Genomic DNA, 16,096 nt, shown 5'->3' on the forward strand with positions numbered 1-16,096 from the left:
AATGTATTCTGCAATGATGTTTCTGCCCAGGACCCAGCACATATTCAATTCTTAACATCTGTCCTAAATGTAACTGTCTAGATGGCTTTCATGCGTTATGAAATGGTTAAAGTAAATTGTCAAAAGTACATTTCCAATCACTTTTCTCCATTCAAAACAACAGAATTCTAGCTGCTGAGTTTTATCCATGGCTCACACTAAATGTTTACAAGAAGGGAAAATAAAAGAAATTATCGTAGGCAGGATTTCCCAAAGCTAATACGAAATGGAGCAATGAATATAGTGTTGTTCAACAAGCAATGGAGAGGGCCACAATAAAATGCTTTAATATCATTTTTCAGTATAGTATTAACTATAACAGCCACCATAAACTAGAACAGAGATATCCTTGGTTCACACACCTTTAGAAAATGCAATATGTCTAGACCAGTATTTTTGCTAGAATTCATCTATGAGAACAATCTATTCTACACTGCCTGGCAACTAGTCATATAAAACCTTTAAAAGATTAAGCCGTGTACACTGAGAGGTTCTGCTAGCTGAAATAAGAACAATAGTTAGGTGTATTCCAGCAGGAAAAGACATGCTAAGACAAAATTATGTACAAACAACTAAGGCTGTCAGTAGCAGTGCACAGAAATTAAGGGACTATTCAGTTCGCCAGGCCATAGTCATCGTAGTGGTACAAATCTTCATTTCTGTTTTTGTTGGGGGGTTTTTTAGATTCTTTACCAAGTGGGGAAGTCAGCCTCTCAGAAGCAACTGCTAAGCTTACTAGAGTGAATGCTTGACACAGCTGGCTTCCCACCAACTGCCAGGCACAACTCAAAGCCCTGGTTCCACATATAATGTTTTTAATAGCTCTTTACTTCCACACCCCATTACTGACCATCTTGTTGAGAATGCTATGTGGCTTATTTAGATAGCGAGGACACACAAAAATATTTCATGTTTTAAAGATCCTGTCCTTCCTTTAAGTAGGGGAGGGACGGTGGCTCAGTGGTAGAGCATCTTCTTGGTATGCAGAAGGTCCTAGGTTCAATCCCCGGCATCTCCAACTAAAAAGCGTCCAGGCAAATAGGTGTGGAAAACCTCCACAAGACCCTGGAGAGCCGCTGCCAGTCTGTGTAGACAAATACTGACTTTGATGGACCGAGAGTCTGATTCAGTATAAGGCAGCTTCATATGTTCGTACATATGGTCATATGTTCGTACATAACTCCAAGTTGCATGCATGGTTCTCCCCCCAACTGTTTTTTTAGCCTAATCTACATCACAGCATGGTTGTGACGGTAACAGGTAATGATGGGATCCAGGGTCATACAGCAAGCTTTATAACAGTGCAGAGATCTGAACTTGGATCTCCCAGGTTCTAATCTGGCACCAACCATTACACTGTGTCCCACACTCAATCTAGGTGGTTGATACACAACTGTGGTAACTTTTTTTTTCTGCCAGTGCCCAAGACTTAAGATCTTCTGGAACAAACTGCACCCCCCAACTGAGATTAGGCCAAGGACAAGATGGCTAGGAAGGACTTAGTGTACACTATTACCTATTTTCAGCTGATCAGTACTGAAAACATACCTTTGAATTTTTTTTCCCACTACAAATCTTTAAGTTGTAGCTGGATACAAATGAAAAAATGCTTACAAAGCAGAGATCCTCCTTCAAAAACCTTATCAGTTAACTTCAATTTTCATTTACCTTTTTTTCAAGCTTCAGCCAGGTTGAAAACCCTTTATTATCAACATACTGAAGACCAAAGTACCACACTTCACGTAAGCCTATAGTCTTGACCACCTGAAAGAAAAGAAGGGAAGAGTTCAAAGTGGATTAAATATCTACTAGTCCAAGATTCCTGCCACACCTGACTAATCAAATCATAAAAACTGAACATATTCACTTATACTGTATGCACTCAAGAACATGCAGGTCACCTTGAAGCCAGCTTTGGACATCAAAGAATTCCAGTTCCAGAATTTGATTCCATTCCAGTGTGCAAAATAAACAAAGGACAGAGGGAATAAAGTGGCAAGTGCTTTGTTTACATAGTAAAAGAAAAAGCAGGTCTGATTTGCTAAGCAAAGGATAGATTGATTCACTGTCTGGCTCATTATCAAAAGAGAACAGTTTTCTCACAAAAGGGAACATTAAAGTGAGTATTTATTATTTCTATTACTTAATTTAAATTTATAGACCACCTTTCCTCAAAGGGCTCAGGGCAGTGCACAATAGGTTAAAAACACACAGAATAATTAGTTTAAGTTTACAACTATGAATTTGTAATAAAAAACCCAGTTCTCTTAAGGCCACCACTGCTTAGTCTCTTCAATAAAGCAATAACTGGTGACCATGGTTAGGTAGGTTCATGGCTCAGGAACAAAACTGAGAAGCAAACAGACTTGCCCAAAGACAGATCCAGATGTGTAATAATGTTGTTCTGAAACAACACGAACAAAGTTAGAGTCCAGTGACACCTTTAAGACCAACAAATTTTATTCAAGGTACAAGCTTTTGTGTGCATACAAACTTCCTCACATGAAAGCTCATACCTTGAATAAAACTTTGTTGGTGTTAAAAATGCCACTAGACTTGCCCAAAGATCACTCTGTCAGGAAAAAGAATACTGATCTAACACATCCTGGGCCAGAGGCCTATCAGTTGCAGAAAAGTGATACAATACCTACAAGAAATAAAGGTGGCAATAAGAAATCCACTTTTTTCTGTAACACAAACTCTTTTAAGAGAGACATGGCAAAAGACCCTGAAAGGTAAGATTATATTTAGAACTACCAATTCTGCGAGAGTCTCCTGCTTCCAAATACTTTCTGCACACAAATGCATTTGAATTCCTGACACTGGCTTAATAATGTGGAGTCCAAGTTAAAGCATTATAATAATGTGGAGTCCAAGTTAAAGCATTATAATAATGTGGAGTCCAAGTTAAAGCAAGATTAAATTTAAATCAGTCCTCTATTATGGCTTCAGCATTATTAGGGAGTCCTTTTTTGTTACATGGGTTAACCGATTCTTTCCAAATCTAGTTGTTCTTTCATGAATGCTACTATCATTTAAAAAAAAAAAATTGGCTGAAATGACAGTATAAACTTAGTTATATAGACAGAACAGTTTTAGGTCAACTTCCTCTGAAACTGACTCCATTGACAGAATCTGCTAAAATTATTTTTAACCAATCATCTTTTTCTAGGACTAAGGCCTTCTCATACACAATACCTATACTACTGAAAAATACTGACTATGTAGGAGTCCTTATTCAGGTCCTTTGCCTTGTTCCATGTTTATTGTAATTTCTCATCCCCCTATATGTTTCACATATTTGCCTTACTCGCAGCACTGCTGCAAGATAAAGCCATTTTCATGACAATCATCCCCCTTTTCATGCTCACCTTGGGAAGACTTGCTGTGAATTTGAACAAAAACATGAACAAAAAATAAATTTATATATAATACCAGTTTTTATAAAGACATGCTGAATCCCTGTATTGAAGCTGGCAAATGATCCAGCCTAATGTGACCAAATTAACAATTCTTCACATTACCATAAAATAACTATGCTTACGGAATGATAAAATGGTTCCTTTGAATGTAGGGTTGCCAAGTCCAATTAAAGAAAAATCTGGGGACTATGGGGGCAAAGCCAGGAAACTTTGGGGGTGGAGCCAGGAACAAGGGTGTGACAAGCATAATTCAACTCCAAGGGAGTTCTGGCCATCACATTTAAAGGGACAGCACACCTTTTTAAATGCCTTTCTTCCATAGGAAATAATTAAGGATAGGGGCACCATCTTTTGAGGCTCATAGAATTGGACCCTCTAGTCCAATCATTTTGAAACTTGGGGGGGTATTTTGGGGAGAGGCACTAGATGCTATAGTAAAAATTTGGTGCCTCTACCTCAAAAAATAGCCCCCCCCAGAGTCCCCAATACCCACAGATCAATTCCCTATTATTCCCTATGGGAATCGTTCTCCATAGGGAATAATAGAGTGCCCAGTAGATATTTCCCTCCCCCCCCGCTTTCTAAAAGGGGGGAGGACCTCCAAACCAGGGAATCCCTGCCCCCTCCCTCTCTCACACACACAGATACTTACTAGATCTTCTTCCTGCAGAACTTTCCTTGCTGTGAAAACGAAAGCAAAAGAAAGGGAGGGGCCATTCTCCATGGAAACTGTTACTGACCCTTTCCCATGAAGCCCTTCCTGTTTCCTGTGCAGCCTTAAAGGGGCACACATTTTAAAAACTGTTTGCAGGTTTCTAAACCTGCAGGAGCTCTACAACGACATGATGCCTACATGCATGTTCTCCCCCCCCCCCGCCCCGCTTCTGGATTTTTTGGAGAGCGGGGGAGGAGGCTGCAAATTCGGGGGTCCCCCACCAGGGCGGGGGGTTGGGAAGCCTATTTGAATGGTAACTGCTTCATCCATCATGATAAAGCACCATATTGATTTAAAAATTACATAACAAAGCTCCAAAGTTAAGGGATACCACTTCAGCTGATCTTGTGGTATAGTTTCAAGTCTAGCAAATTAGGGACAATGTTTTAAAGACTGCCCATAGATCAGTGCTTATCAAACAGAAAATGCCTTTTTTGAAGAACCACCAGTTATATCCTTCTTTCCTTCAAACCACTACGGCAATCTTAAAAGAGCCATATAGAAAGTTAGATGTCAATTTAAACCAGCTTTTGTCAAGTGCAGGATTCCAAGACATGTGACAAGATCAAAAATGTGGTAACTATGAAAAATTCCTGAATTGAAAGTTTTTTACAAATATGTTCACCCCTGCAAGTTACTTCAGAATTTTCAGAACATTTTATGTCAAACTTCTTCTAAGCAATAAAAGACTGACACATTCCAAGCCTCCAATTCCTCCACAGAAAGAGGAAAGTTATAATATACCTAACTGTGTGAGGACCACCACAGCACTGATTTTAAATATGTGGAAGCCTGTACTACATCTCCTCATCTTCTTTGTGGTGAGCCAACTTTCCCTACCACTGCATACTGTGTTATGTATGTCAAATATTGAGAATGTTTCCATTAGAATTCATTTCTGTTGTTTAATAATCTCCAGAAAAAAAACTTGAATGTTCGCTATGAGGCAAGATTACTCAGCATGATTGAGATCAAAGTCTGCCTTTGTTAAACCTTTAAGTACAACCATTAGTGCCTAGTCAAGCAGCCTTCAGTCTCACTATACTGCTCCTAACAGCCTTAGGGCAAAGTTTACAAGACTGGTTATTGCCAGCAGAGAACAAATGATGCTAGGCAGAAGCCCTGAAAGAAAGTTAGAATAATACTATAAACTATACCTTCTCTAGATAGGTAATATTTCCATCTTCCAAGTTGCATTTCAGCAATCTAATGCAAGTCTGGATTCTATTTGTTACTCCTTGAAAACTTACAAGTGTGACACCAGAACTGTTACTGAAGACTAAAGCCATATAATATCTTGTGTAAATGACCAAAAAGACACACGATGGTGGCACACACTTGCAAGTTCTACAAAACTCCATCAGGTTAAAAAATAGAAAGGGGAGAAATGTTGCAGGCTCTGACCTTTAGTTTAATCTCTGTGCCCTCTTTAAAAATATGAATAGATAAAGCAGTGCTGGGTGGAGTTGGTATCAAGTTGCACTTTAGTCTTCTGCAGAAGAAGAATGACAGCCTCCAGTTGAAGATTTTTAAAAGTTGTTCATAAAACACCTCTCTAACACCAAACAAAAAGCATGCATTCTTTAAAAGGCTGCAAGCAGAGGAAATATGCAGTATTCTTATTTATTTGGTGGATATTAACGTTTTATGATGCAGTAGATTAAAAAGTCAATGGAAATCGCATAGACATTTTCCAAGGTCATTTTGCTGCAGTGGAAGAAAACCTCTTTTATCAGCTAAATGCAGGTATGTACAAAAAAGGCAGAAGTTACAGGTTGCCATGTTGGTCCAGAGGTTTCCTGTCCTACCATTAGGTAATATGACCCAATATTGCTATCATCATCTCTTTCCTAATGCATCCTCTAAAATAAATCTCCAGTACCGTGCTGGTCATTTATATTTTTCTTCTTGTGCTTTAGCCTTTTATGAAATCTGTATTTTCTTTTTGGTGTCAGATATGTATTTGTTCAACCATTGTTTCTGACATTTTCAGTTGGAGGTTGCCCCCTCTTCCACCAACACAGCCCCATTAATGGAAAAGGAACAATTCCCCCTCCTGTTTGTTTATGCAGGTCTCACTACTCCATACATTTATCTTAGGAAGAATTAAAGGGACTACTGAGAGGAGAGAAGCGTGAGAAAAATATGCACGCACTGGTATGTAAGGTACTGGCATTTGCTGGATCCAAGCACTTATGGGGTTCATTTTTGGAGAGAGTTAGAGAAGCCTTGCTGCTATAAAGGGTTAGAGCCAATAGGGAACTACTAGCTAATAACTATTCCAGTTGAACAGCTACATTTGTGTCAAGAAGCAGCTTAGAGACAAAAAAGATTTTTGGGGTGTCTGACAAATACAGCTTTCACTTTTGAAAGCTCATATCCTGAAAATCCTTTTGGTTTCTACTAGATTCAAATGTATCTGCAAGTACTCTCTGAAACTCGCCCAGTTGTTATTTATTCACAGAATCCATTTTCTTCCCCTTCTGAAAGCTATTTAAAGCTCTATAACTAATAATTCAAACAATTCAGTGCAATTTTTAAAAAATAACGTCCTCCCCCTCTGTATTTCGGAAGGAAACTATGATTTTATAACTCTCAAAACAATTTCAGCTCTCGCTGGTGGAGACAGACATTCCTACATTTATACTAGTAATATCATTCCAATTCAAAGGCCCCACGTATGCTTAGCTGCATACATCAATATCTTGCAGGTGTGGACCCACTAATTTTTTTTTAGGGGTGTTGCTTCATTAACTGAGCCCCACTGTAGAAATGAAAAGCAAAGTAAATGCAGGTGGAAGAACATCCACTCCTGTGTACGGTCACCTTATCAAGAGGATCATTTACACCACCTTCTAATAGTGTTCAAGGAATGTTTATACTCCCTCATAAATATTCCATATTCTTTTTAAAATCACTAACATCACCAAAAAAATAACTGAAGGAGATTCTGATGTAATTAATCAAGTAGAATAATGAAAAACTGTTCACAAATTTGGTGATGTTGCTTCTGCTAAACAAAAAAAAATTGGAGCCTACTTCCAATTATACACAGCAAACACATTAACATCCTTTGGAATATAGACCATTAGGACATTATCACTTCCTTTTATTACAGGGTATTTTCTTCTCTCAACTCAGTAATCCCACAGCAATGACAGGTGCTAAGTAATTAAGTATGATTAATACATACTTCTACAATTACACATGTTGATTTAACATAGCAGAACCTGTACTTGAACCCTAGCAATAATTCATTAGCAGCCAGTTAACCTAGAAACATATTTATTAATTAAGTACTCTGTTACATTAAAAAGCCAGTGGGGGTGGGGAGAAACATTAACCCACAAAAATAATGTTACAGATGTCTAAAGAAATACTACACAATTTTACACAGGAGCATTTCTACCCATTGTACAAAAGCGCCAGTCTTGCACTCCAAAACAAAACAGCTCTATTGAAAATTACATATGGCCCACACTTCTAAAAGATTACAGGCCTGTTTCGTTTGCAGATGTGTTAGGTGCAGGGAAAAGCATTTAGTCAAATATTACAGAAGGGTCTTTTAATTAAAGGCATGAAGTCCCCAGGGAGCTTTCAAGGGAAAGTAGCCAACTGCCTGAATATGCCAGAAGAACACCAATCATAGATCTTTACAGAGCACCGCACACTCTTTTGGACAATGCAACAACCCATGTTCGTAGGATGATAGTCAAAGTTCTTGCCTTATTATTCAGTCATAAACCCAGGAAGAGCCAGCTGCAGGTGGCAGATCAGAAACAAAACTGCCACCCAGACTTCAGTTACCTAGCCATCAGAAGTATTCCTTGGCACATTTCCTGTGATTCCCCAAAGTGCTTAATTTTTAGGGAAGTGTGTGCCTACCATATTAAAACCATCAGTCCACCATTTGATCAATCAGGAAGGCTCAGCTCCTGATCTGTTCATGTTCCACAGGATTACAAAGCACTGATGTTCTTAGCCAACAACATTAGTTCACAAGTACCCCATGAAGGGATCTGAAATAGAAAAGTGTATATATAGGGCATTTCTACCCCTCCATTTCATAATTATTTTGTTCTCAGACTATCTTCCAATTCTGAGATAACAGGATTTCCACTTCTCCCACAATCACTAGATGCTGCAATCACTGATCCCTTCTTGTCAAGACAGGCAAAGTGTAATTTTTCTCCTCCTCCTTTTCTCCTTCCCCTTCCTACAATTCACCCTCTGTGTCTTTCTACCTATTCTTGCATCTCCTTTTGCCACTGACCTGTCTTACAGCCAGTTGGCCACTTCCCACAGCATCCAACCAAGCTAGGGAGTCCTGCTCTTTTCATTTCAAAGTCTCCTGTCCTCAGGTTGATTTTCTCTAGACTAGACACATGGAACACAATTTATACTCAAAGTAACTCTATTTAGGCATTTAGCTTATAACGGAATTGAACACTAGGATTATACCCAGTGAATACTGCTATTAAATTGCCAGATGTAAACTGCTATTGTATTGTTGCCATTAAATAGTTCAGTCTCTGCTGTCTTGCTCCCCCTTTTTCTATTCTGTATCCTGGTTAGGTAAATACATTTACTTTCTGGTTAAGCATCTGACTCTCTTCCATCTTTACCTCCACAAAATATTTTTGTGTCAAGCTGGGAGCCATGTATATATAAACAAGACTTAAAGGATTCCTTTTTAATCTTAATAGTTGCATTCTAGTTGCAGAGAATACTCTTTGCATGACAGACCTGGCACAGGACTGATTTGGGTTAACAAGGTTCAGATAGCACAGCTTTGTTGTAGCCCTATACTGACGAAATTCTGATCTGACAAAATGACTTGACAGCCCCAAACGATGCATGCCAGAAGTCACCAATTCCAATTTATCTCTTGTTTTCATTTCTATGGTTCCTCCATCTTCCTTTTTTCCAGAAGTTAAAGGCCCTTAACTTTACCCTAAAGTGTTTTAGGTGCCCACAAAAGTAAAATTTGTTAAGGATATTTGCTTTCTGTTGTTGACTTGTATGGAGGCAGATCATCAAGAAGCTACTCAGAACTTGCCCCCTTCTTTACAAAACAAGTATTTCAGCCATTTGCAGAAAAGTGCAACAATTTTATAGAAAATACTGCACCCACTCATACTAACCTGGTCAAACAGCTGTTTGCCTGTAGTATTAGGCTGGATGGCAAACTCCAGCTCTGCGTCCATAGTTATAACACGAACATTCACCTAAAAGTGAGATAGGAAAGTTACAAATAAGGAAATCAGGACCACAAATTCAAGAATTAAACAGCACACTGTAATTTACACACAGATTGCAGCTCTATCATTTGGGAATAAAATCTGCACGTTTTCAAAATACAATGCGATATTAAAATATATTAAGGACCATTACAACATTTAAGAAGCATGACCATAACACTTCTTTCAAGACCCCATTCCTTTAGAGTCAATACCTACAGCTTCGTTCATGAAGGGCAATGAACCAAACATTATCCAGAGTGCTTCACAAGTGCTGTAATTTATTGTTACACTGGATTGAGTTTTTTGTTATTTGGTATTTTTAATTCCACAGCACACTGTTATACTGAACCAGGATTGCTATTTGTGAGGACCATGACATCTTCATTAGCATCCTTTGAGAATTAGGATAAGGAATCACTTTATTAAAGGGAAGCTTTTAACACATAATGCAGACCCTCCCCCCCTGGATTTATTAAGAGTGGGAGTTATTCTGGGATTTTAAGGAGGTAAAAGGATGCAGATTCTTCCTCCAAGCCAATCAACATTAATCCAATAAACATGTGTTGTTATCTTGCCTCTTTCTGCCTTCAGTAGAACTCCAATGAACTTAAAGATAACAATTGAAGTCTATGTGCACAGCCAATTCAGTACAAGAGATTTTATTTATTTGCTTCATTTATATTACACCATTCTCACTGAGACAGAATGTGCAAACAGAAATGTTGAACGGGCATTTTTATAAGGGGAGTAGAATTGCAGTATAATGAAACAGTCCATGAGGGTGCTTTTGTAAAGGAATAGGATTGTAGTCTACTGTAATGATTATTATATGAATCATCTTGGTTTTCCAATACCATCCTTCTACCTTTGTACTGTTTATGGTAGGTACCACTATACACATAAAAACATAAAGGCCAACAATAAAAACAACCACATTTAACTTTAGAAGGGGTAACTTCTCTCAAATGAGGAGGCTTGTGAAGAAGAAACTGAAAGAAAAGGTAAGGAAGGTTAAATTCCTTTAGGAAGCTTGAAGACTATTTAAAACCACAATACAGGAAGCTCAGATACAATGCATACCACAGGTTAGGAAAGATACAAAGAAGTATTTTAAAAGGCCTGCATGGTTAACAAATAAATGGAAGAAGTAAAAGGGAAGAGGGAATTTTTAAAGCAGCAGATGCCTAGTCTGAGTATGGTACATAAAAGAGACTTGGGCAATTAAAAGGCAAGCTGGTAATGAGATAGGCAAAAAGGGACTATTAAAAATATATTGCAAAAAACAAAGACCAAGAATAAAATTTTCTTCAAATACATTAGAAGCAAAAAACCAATCAGGGAAGCAGTAGAGCTCTTGGATGATCAAGGGGTAAGAGGATTACTAAAGGATTATCAGGAACTGACAGAGAAGCTGAATGCATTTTTTTGTCTCTGTCTCCACTGTGGAAGATGGGAGGTTGCTTGCCTACTCCAGAACTGCTGATTTTAGGAGGAGAGTTGAAAGAACTGAGTTATATTGAGGCAACAAGAGAGGAAGTCCTACAACTGATGGACAAATTAAAAACTGACAAATCACCAGGCCCAGAAGGCATACATCCAAGAGTTCTGAAAGAACTCAAATGTGAACTTGTGGATCTCTTGACAAAAATATGCAATCTCTAAAATCTGCCTCCATTCCTGAGGACTGGAAGGTAGCTAATGTAACCCCCATCTTTGAGAAAAGTTCCAGAGGAGATTCAGAAAATTACAGGCCAGTCAGTCTAACATCAATATTGGGTAAGTTGGTGGAATCCGTCATTAAAGACAGAATTAGAGAGCTCTGTCAAGGCTGGTCAAGTGGGTGTTAACATGACAAGAGAGGTTCAATGTGGGCAAGTGCAAAGTAATATGCATGGAGTAAAAAAAATCCTAACTATAAATACATGTTGATGGAGTCTGAACTGGTGGTCACTGACCAGGAGAAAGACCTTGGAGTCCTGGGTAGATAATTCACTGAAGATGTTGACTCAGTGTGTGACTGCAATAAAAAAGGCAAATGCTATAATGGGGATTATTAGGAAGGGGATTGAAAACAAATCAGCCAGCATCATGATGTCCCTGTATAAATCTATGATATGGTCTCATTTGGAATACTGTGTACAGTTCTGGTCACTGTATCTCAGAAAAATATTAAAGCATTAGGAAAGTGTACAAAACGGCAACTAAAATTATTAAGGGGGTGGAACACCTTCCCTATGAAGAAAGTTTAAAGAGGTGAGGGCTCTTTAGTTTGGAGAAATTATGACTGAAGGGTGACATGATAAAGGTTTACAAATGAAGTACTTTTCTCCCTTTCTCACTATATAAATTCATGGGTACTCAATGAAATTCATCCAGTGGATTAAATTGAGTAGGCTTAGAAGAGATAAAAGGAAGTACTTCTTCACCCAAAGAGTAAGTTTTGTGTAGTGGTTAAGTGTGCGGCCTCTTATCTGGGAGAACAGGGTTTGATTCCCCAGTCCACTTGCAGCTGCTGGAATGGCCTTGGGTTAGCCATAGCTCTTGCAAGAGTTGTCCTTGAAATGGCAGCTTTTGTGAGAACTCTCACAGCCCCACTCACCTCACAGGGTGTCTGTTGTGGGGGAAGAAGATAAAGGAGATTGTAAGCTGCTCTGATTAAGAGAAGAGTGGGGTATACAGTCTTCTTCTAATTAACACATAGAATTCACTACCACAGGAAGTGGTGGCATAGACAGCTTCAAGAGGGGGCTGGATAAACATATGGATCAGAGATCCATCAGTGCCTATTAGCAACAAGGTATAGATGGAACAGTGATGGGGCAGTGATGCTCTGTATTCTTCGTGGTTGGGGGGCAATAGTGAGGTCTTCCCTGGTGGACTTCCTGATGACACCTGGATTTTAGCTACTGTGTGACACAGTGTTGGACTGGGTGTGCCATTGGCCTGATCCAACATGGCTTCTCTCATGTTCTCTTATATTTTGTTTCCTAATTTGCAACCCCAGTCCTACTGCATTGCTTACTGATGTCATATCTAATTGACACCATATGTTTTTATATTTTGCAATCCACTTAGACAAAAATGTTCTATTATACAGTAATAACACTCAGATGGCTGCATTTCATTGCAAATGCCTGACCATTTATTTTCTTGTGGCAGAATGAAGCACTCTAGTGAGGCAAGCATGTTACTTTTAGGACTGCACTGTGAAGATCACACCAAAGCCCACATACCAGAGTGTTCTGTCTCTGATAGTCATCCTGGAGGTACAAGCAGGAAATAAAAGTTACATTCCTCATTTGTATATTTCTTCTGAATAGGAGATTCCATTTAGCTATCAGAGGCAACAGACCAACCCGCCACGAACACCGAAGTTATGGGTAGTGGATGCTGCATGGTATCAAGTAAGAGACAAGGATGTACCTTTGTTCTTATGTAACAGAGTATCTTAGAAACATTAGAGATATTCTGCTGAAACACTAGAGATGTTCTACTTTAACAGAAACAAGTTTCATCCAAGCAGGGGTCATTTAAGAGAAAAAAAGGTGCCACAGCTCATTAGCACAACTCATTTGCATAACTCACTTGTATATGCCACACACCCCTGACATCACTGGAAGATGTACTAAAATAAATCAGCTCAGCATCTACCTTAAAATGCTTCCTAAATTATAACGGTCATAATAAAACCTTACTTCCATCATACTTTTAAAATTACTTTTTCCTATGTGGCCATAGTGGCATGATAAAGATTTTCATCTGCCTGCTTTTCACTGCATTTTTTGCGAGGAAAAATATTAGAAAGAAAATCTTAGAGAAAAATCAAGAGTTCAGCAAAATTCTCACGGGTGGTGGTGGTGGTGAACAATGGAACCCAGAAGCAAGTATTTGGAGGGGGGCGGGGTAAGAAAGAAAGAGCACAGTAAAATTTAGAGGTTCCAGAGCTCCGCTCCAGTGAGCTCTTATCAAAATGAGGCCTGCATCCAAACCACCGACTCTCTCTCTCACACACACACTATGCCACACAGGTTACTTACAAAATACCTTCATGAAGACAATCAGCAAAGTAAGAACTACTCTCAGAAGTGGAAAAGCTATGTGTCATTCTATAACATGAGCACCAATTTCTTACTAATGAGAATCAGATAGTTGTGGTTAGAATTCTTAGTGTATAGTCCTTTACTTTTGATAAGCAAAACATGAGAAATGCTAAAAGACGTTTGAATTTTAAAAATACTTCTTAGGGATAGGCATGAACTGAGAAAATGGAGGTTTGTGGTTCAGGATTTTCAGGAACCACAAACCTCCAACAAACTCCTGCACTAGATGAACTGGTTCATTTTGTGGTTCGTCCCAGCCCCAGGGAGCTCGGGATGGTGGTGGGCTCCGATGGCATTTAACTGCCTTTTGGAGCTTACTCTTGACTGGGCTCTGAAGGTATTTAGATGCCTTTGGAGGCCATACAAACCCTCCCTGAACTTCACAAACCTCCATGGAGGTTCAGGAAGAGTTTGTGGAAGCATGCTCTCCCAAAGCACTGGTCCAGTTCATGCTCAAACTGTGGTATGTGGTTCATTTTGTGCCCAACCCTACTTCTTCCATATCAAACACCAGCATACAGAGTGTGGAAGTACATACCCAGTGCTCCCTTTATACAATGTCTCTCAGTTTACCAACCAAGGACATCTATGCAAAGTGTGGCGTTTGGATTTAATTACTCCAAAAGCTTTTAACAAGCCATTCCTCAATATGAATCTTGAAGTATTATTTCAGTTAAGAAAATCTGCCTCCCAACCCCACCTGGTATAATCAAGTTGATATTTAGTTCTAGCCTCTCCTCAAAGAACATGTGCAATTATATTCCTTGCAGAACACAAAAGCTGCAACTCCCATATATTGTTTACCCTTCCTGGTGAAAACCAATACCCACATAAAGCAAATTTACACTTAGTTGCTAGGGAAGCTATGTTTCTTTCATACTTTTCTGCAAGTCCTGCCTTTTTCAACACAGACATCTCCCCTAAAGAAAAGCAATGTGTTTTGGGTCCAATACAGGTTTTGGATTCATCATTTCATAATTGTGTGGGGAAAGGACTTAAACAAAATAAATGTTCCTTATCTTAGAAGTTTGTTATAAGACTACCAATAAACACTAACCACAGAAAAACTTTCATACTTTCCCACTCAGCATGGGATACAGTGGCCCAAGTTGTTCTCCAGTACCAACAAATAGGAAAGCTACCTAATATTTCACCTCAAACCCAACTGTTGGTATTCTACCACTACACTAAGCTACATTTAGCACTTTCCTTCAGCCTAAGGAGCCTTCCATCGACTTAAGTGGTGCTTTCAAAAGCTTTTCACAAGCCATTCCTCAATACAAATTCCTCAGAACCTGCAGGAAAAGCAGGTTACCACAATTTGTTTTTCAATGGAGGCACATTCAATGTGTGAGACTAACTTTTAGCACAGAGGTAGAGAATATACTATTTAATTCATGTCCATGATGGCTTTGGGGTGAATTACTGCTCATACTGAACTGTATTACAAGCACTCATGTGGAATTTCTTAAATAATTTATTCCTCTATGGTAATCTTGCCCTGTGTGATAAGAGATTTCCCATCAAAGTACTAACCAGGCCTGGCCCTGCTTAGCTTCTGAGATCAGATTTGTTCAGGCTGTGAGTGGTGTACCGTAAGAGATTCTAAGAAATACATTTTGCAGTACACCAGCTAGGTAATATCTCTGTATGGATCTTATCAGGGTTACTAATGTGGTATAGTTTACTGGGATATTTTCTTAGCAGCATGACTTTTATTTCAATGCAGTAGATTATGCTAGTCTGGGATCACCAGAAGTTGTCTTTTATAAGCTACATCAAGATCAGGAGCTTTATGTGGGCTGTCTTCCCAGGGCAGGTTAAAGTTAATGCTAAGAAGCTTGACTGTGGAAGCGGCAGGGGAAAGGAGCAGTATAAATGCAAGGCTTCCTATCGTCTGCAGTTGCTTTGTCATGGGATCACAGAATGTTTTTAAAAAACAATTGTGTGACCCAAAATGACCCATATTTCCTACCACTCTTTAACAGAGTGATAACAGATTCAGGTGGGTAGCTGTGTTGGTCTGAAGCAGCAGAACAAAGTTTGAGTCCAGTGGCACAAAATCAACAAACTTTTATTTTGGGCGTAAGATGACTGTAGTCAAATGTTCTAATGGACTGGGACTCTGTCCTGAGGTTCTGGCTTTATTTTAGTCTTTAATGGAGTTCCCATCTTAGTGTGAGGATAATAATGTAGTCCTTGATGCATGGAATATCTGTTACTTTGCAAGTTTCACTGCCTCCTTGATACTGAGTAGTTTTAACTGATCAATCAACAATTTCTAGACACTCAAAATTATGCCCCAATCAGAGAAACGCATTTGTAGCTGTGCAGATACCTCTTTAGAATCTTTATTCTCCTACCCAATTTATGGGTTGGCATCCAGAGACTTATGTTCTTTCTCCATGAACAGAGGATTCCCATCCCATATGTTTTTGTCTGCTTTAAAGAATAGTTTGCCATGTGGCACGGAGGACTATTGCTCTAGGAACACATGCCTGTAGATCCCTTAGGCTGAATAACTAGGTGTGCCTTTCTTAAAGACCTCATCTAACTCAAAAGACAGAATGTCAGCAA

General features: G+C 39.0%; 1 protein-coding gene across 5 annotated transcripts in view; it reads right to left on the reverse strand.

Moving 5' to 3' along the window:
- Positions 1-16,096, reverse strand: part of EZR (ezrin) — a 55,770-nt gene that overhangs the window by 25,004 nt on the left and 14,670 nt on the right. For all 5 annotated transcript variants that reach the window (XM_060241584.1, XM_060241547.1, XM_060241565.1 and 2 more), the window contains exons 3-4: positions 9,321-9,404; positions 1,708-1,803 (exon numbers count right to left, since the gene is read on the reverse strand). In XM_060241584.1, the coding sequence (XP_060097567.1) occupies positions 1,708-1,803; positions 9,321-9,404 (180 nt within the window). The remainder of the gene's footprint in view (positions 1-1,707; positions 1,804-9,320; positions 9,405-16,096) is intronic.

Source organism: Heteronotia binoei, chromosome 1 (genome assembly GCF_032191835.1).
Source record: "Heteronotia binoei isolate CCM8104 ecotype False Entrance Well chromosome 1, APGP_CSIRO_Hbin_v1, whole genome shotgun sequence".
Classification (NCBI taxonomy): Eukaryota; Metazoa; Chordata; class Lepidosauria; order Squamata; family Gekkonidae; genus Heteronotia; species Heteronotia binoei.